Genomic DNA, 5,000 nt, shown 5'->3' on the forward strand with positions numbered 1-5,000 from the left:
GGAACTGAGACCGACCTCTCCAACCTGGCAGAAAGACTTGACCTCACCTCAGGGCATACCGAATGGAAATCAGTGTAGAAAAGACAAAGACCATGACGATTAACACCAACACCATTGCACTTATATCAAAGTCACCGGGCTGCCTTTGGAATCTGTAGCTAGGTTCAAGTGCCTGGGTGCTATTGTCACTAAGGAAGGCTCCAATCCAGAAGTCATGTCCAGGATAGTGCAGACTACAGCAGCGCTCACTCGACTGAAGCCCATTTGGAGAGACAAAAACATCACACTCAGATCTAAAGTGAAACATGCGCTCACAGGTTCAGTCAATGCTTGTCTATCACTATACTTGTGAAACGTGGACTCTCACTGCTAAGCTCCAGAAGAAGATCCAAGCCCTGGAAATAAGATGCTACTAGGCATCTCATACACCGAGCACGTCACGAACACTGAGGTGAGCCAGATCACCCAAACCATTGAACCTTACGATGACCTGACCGTCATCATGACGAGGAAGCTAAAGATCACCCAAGTCATTGAACCCCACGATGACCTGACTGTCTTCATGACGAGGAAGCTAATGATCACCCAAGTCATTGAACCCCACAATGACCTGACTGTCTTCATGACGAGGAAGCGAAAGATCACCCAAGTCATTGAACCCCACGATGACCTAGCCGTCATCATGACGAGGAAGCGAAAGATCACCCAAGCCATTGAACCCCACGATGACCTAGCCGTCATCATGACGAGGAAGCTAATGATCACCCAAGTCATTGAACCTTACGATGACCTGACCGTCATCATGACGAGAAAGCTAAAGATCACCCAAGTCATTGAACCCCAAGATGACCTGACCGTCATCATGACGAGAAAGCTAAAGATCACCCAAACCATTGAACCTTACGATGACCTGACCGTCATCATGACGAGAAAGCTAAAGATCACCCAAGTCATTGAACCTTACGATGACCTGACCGTCATCATGACGAGAAAGCTAAAGATCACCCAAGTCATTGAACCCCAAGATGACCTGACCGTCATCATGACGAGAAAGCTAAAGTGGTATGGACACGTCACAAGATCTGACGGGCTCGCAAAGACCATTCCGCAGGCCACTGTACCAGGCAGCAGGAAGAGAGAGAGGCAAAAGAAAATGTGGCAGGACAACATCAAAGAATGGACAGGCGTGAATTTCCCAGATTCCAAGAAAGGCGAAATAGTCGGAGCGGTTAAAGCGTTGGACTTTCAATCTGAGGGTCCCCGTTTCGAATCTCGGTAACGGCGCCTGGTGGGTAAAGGGTGGAGATTTTTCCGATCTCCCAGGTCAACATATGTGCAGACCTGCTTGTGCCTGAAAACCCTTTCGTGTACATACGCACGCAGAAGATCAAATACGCAACGTCAAAGATCCTGTGATCTATGTCAGTGTTCGGTGGGTTATGGAGACACAAAAATACCCAGCATGCATCAACCACGACAGAATCATTGGCAAGTCCATGTTGGTCGTGTAACAGAAAGAAGAAAGAGAAGAAAGAGAAGAAAGAAGAAAGAGAAGAAAGAAGAAAGAGAAGAAAGAAGAAAGAGAAGAAAGAAGAAGAAAGAAGAAGAAAGAGAAGAAAGAAGAAGAAAGAAGAAGAAAGAGAAGAAAGAGAAGAAAGAAGAAGAAAGAAGAAAGGAGAAAGAAGAAAGAGAAGAAAGAAGAAAGAGAAGAAAGAGAAGAAAGAAGAGAGAAGAAAGAAGAAGAAAGAGAAGAAAGAAGAAGAAAGAAGAAGAAAGAAGAAAGAGAAGAAAGAGAAGAAAGAAGAAAGAGAAGAAAGAGAAGAAAGAAGAAGAAAGAAGAAGAAAGAGAAGAAAGAAGAAGAAAGAAGAAGAAAGAGCAGAAAGAAGAAAGAGAAGAAAGAAGAAGAAAGAGAAGAAAGAGAAGAAAGAAGAAAGAGAAGAAAGAAGAAGAAAGAGAAGAAAGAGAAGAAAGAAGAAAGAGAAGAAAGAAGAAGAAAGAGAAGAAAGAGAAGAAAGAAGAAAGAGAAGAAAGAAGAAGAAAGAAGAAGAAAGAGAAGAAAGAGAAGAAAGAAGATAGAGAAGAAAGAAGAAGAGAAGAAAGAAGACATATCCACCGTTGAACGACCTACTGGCTGGTATCCTATAAGTCAAGTTGCTGGGAAGTGTTGTCTTGGTTCGTACTGAGAAGGGTGGTGGTGTGGTGGTGGTCACGGCGTTGGTTGTGTGCTGACATGGACGTGAGCTTTAATGCCGTCCCTTTATTTGATTTATGGCATTAATTTTCCTTTTATTTTGTTATATTTCTTATGTTATGTTATGTTGTGTTATTTCGTATCATTTTATATCATTTTACTCTATTTTGTTCTATTTATTTTATTTATGTTTTACTTTATTCTATTTTCATTCGTTATTCCCTCATCCCTTTCGTTACATCTGTGTTGTCTCCTTCTCTGCTCCTCAGTCGTACGCCTCAAAGTCACACACATGCACATACACACACACATAATCGTGCACACACATACACGTATACACATGTGCATGTGCATACACACTTGCATGCACGCGCACACACAGACATACACACATGCACACGCACGCGTACTCACATGCCATCCGCCTCATCTGTCCACACAGACAAACCAAAACATCTGGCTGGAGACGGCTGGAGACGGCTGGTGGCCAGTGTAAACACTTATCGCCAGCAGCCATGGCTGGAAAGTGCAAAATGACGTGCACACAATTTCTGGCCAGGCACTGTCAGCAACTGGCAGGGCTCAGAGTGAACACAGCCATGGCCATGAAACAACGCTAACGCTAAACAAACTTAGCCCCGCTATGATCGTTCGAGCACCGCTGCCCAACTGCTTTCCACTCACTTTCCATTCTCCACTGACGTCCCGAGCACTCCCGCAAAACAGCTGTCGCCTAGGTTTTCGTCATAGCTCTGGTTCGTGCCGGCTGGGGTCAGGTCAAGGTCGGTCAGGGTGACCGGGATGTAGCGCAGAATGTAAGGCCGGTCGACGATTGGTTGAAACTGCCGGAAGTAGTCATAATCTGTTTCCTGCAAACGAACGATACAATTTCGAGTAAGGCTTGGTTTGTTGTTATTGTTGTTGGTGACTTTAGTGTTGTTGTTATTGGTGTGGTGGTGGTAGTGGTGGTGATGATGTTGCTGTCATTGGTGTTATGGTGGTGGAGATGGTGGTGTTGCTGTTCTTGTTGTTGTTGTTGTGTGTCTTTCTGTCGGTCTGTGTCTGTGTCTGTATCTGTGTGAAGACATAAAGAGTTGAATCACAATTACTGTAATTGGTTGTTCATAATGATACCCATTTCATATAATTTCCTGTTCTCTTTGCAGTAGAAAGTAGAAGACTGAATCAGAAATAGAAACAAAAGAACTCTGACCTGTACATAGTCCATGCCTGCGAGCGCTGTGGTTTCAATGGCGTCCCTCACTGCCTGCAGGCGGAGCTGTAACCGTGCAGGGCAGGGCCCGCTACTCTGACACTCCTTCAACGCTTGGATTATGTGCCCTGCAGGTACATGGTGATGATGATGATGATGATGATGATGATAACATGATGACGCTGATGATGAGTGGTGGTGATACTGTTGTTTTGTAATGTATTGTACTGTGTTCTGTTGTATTACAAGGCAGTGCATCGCCTTGTACTGTATCGTATTGCATTGCATTGCCTGGCATTATATTGTATTGTATTTTATTGTATTGTATTGTAATGCATTATGTTGTATTGCACGGTACTGGATCGCCTTGTATTGTCTTGTTTTGCATTGCCTAGCATTGTATTGTGTTGTGTTGCGTTGCGTTGCGTTGCGATTGCATTGCATTGTATTGTATTGTATTGTATTGCGTTGTATTGCATTGCATTGCATTGTATAGAGCCATATCCGTCACTTTTCTCAACGCCATCAACTATTTACCCACAGCAATTAATTGTTTTACTTTACCAATGTAAATACAAATGAAAAAAATTAAATTATCACCACTGTTGTCTGTGTGTGAGCGCGCGCGCCCGTGTGTGTGTGTGTGTGTGGGTGGGTGGGTAGGTGAGTGGATGGGAGGTGCGTGACAACATATTTCTTCGTGTGAATTACGGACTGGAGAATAATGGAGTCGCCATGGTCAGACGCCACATCAACGTTGATCGTGTATGTTTCGATTTGCTTATCTTCTCATACAAGTATGGTACCTTCCTTTCGGTTTTCTCTTCGCAATTTTGACAGGAAGTTCACGCATACCCAGATTTAAACACTCGACTGTTGGCCGCCGTTCTTTCTCTGTCTCTGGATCTTGCATTTGGAATGAACTTCCTCTTTCGCTTCGTCAGGTCTCCGCACTCAGCTCTTTCAAGTCTGGCCTTAATTAAAACCCACCTCTTTCTATGATAGCCTCCTTCCCCCGTGCCTCTTCCTTGTCTTCAGGTTCTCCAGTTTTAAGAGTTATGCATGCGTGTGAATGACTGGTGTGAAAGCGCGTACATTTGTCTCTGCACAAGATTCAACACTATATAAATACTATTATTATTATTATTATTATTATTAGGGACAACTCTTTCGTAAACGAAGGTTCTTTTCTTTTTGATTTCAAACAGGATCTCCATTTCTCTTTTCACTCGGAGGAAAAGCTCCCCGGCCCCTTCCGGATTTCCCTATAACACCCCCACCCCCATAACATTTCATTAAAAAAAAACAATTAGTGTGGAGGGTGGGGGTTGGGGTTGGGGTGGGGAGGGCGTAACTATGGTCACAACCGAACCAGCAATATTCAATTTATAATCTGTCGTTTTCTTTAATGGATGTTTCCAGAATCGGTATCACCGAGAATGCTCTCTCTCTTTGTCTGTCTGTCTGACAGTCTCTGTCTCTCTGTCTGTCTACCTGTCTGTCTCCCCCTATATATTCCCCCTTGCGTATGTGTGTTTGTGTGTGTGTGTGTGTGTGTGTGTGTGTGTGTGTGTGTGTGTTTCTGTGTGTGTGTG

The 5,000-nt window shown here is 44.0% G+C and overlaps 1 protein-coding gene across 2 annotated transcripts in view; it reads right to left on the reverse strand.

Moving 5' to 3' along the window:
- Positions 1-5,000, reverse strand: part of LOC143274775 (UPF0764 protein C16orf89 homolog) — a 46,576-nt gene that overhangs the window by 11,046 nt on the left and 30,530 nt on the right. For both annotated transcript variants that reach the window (XM_076578699.1, XM_076578698.1), the window contains exons 3-4: positions 3,406-3,533; positions 2,877-3,061 (exon numbers count right to left, since the gene is read on the reverse strand). In XM_076578699.1, the coding sequence (XP_076434814.1) occupies positions 2,877-3,061; positions 3,406-3,533 (313 nt within the window). The remainder of the gene's footprint in view (positions 1-2,876; positions 3,062-3,405; positions 3,534-5,000) is intronic.

This window comes from Babylonia areolata, chromosome 29 (assembly GCF_041734735.1).
Source record: "Babylonia areolata isolate BAREFJ2019XMU chromosome 29, ASM4173473v1, whole genome shotgun sequence".
Taxonomy (NCBI): Eukaryota; Metazoa; Mollusca; class Gastropoda; order Neogastropoda; family Buccinidae; genus Babylonia; species Babylonia areolata.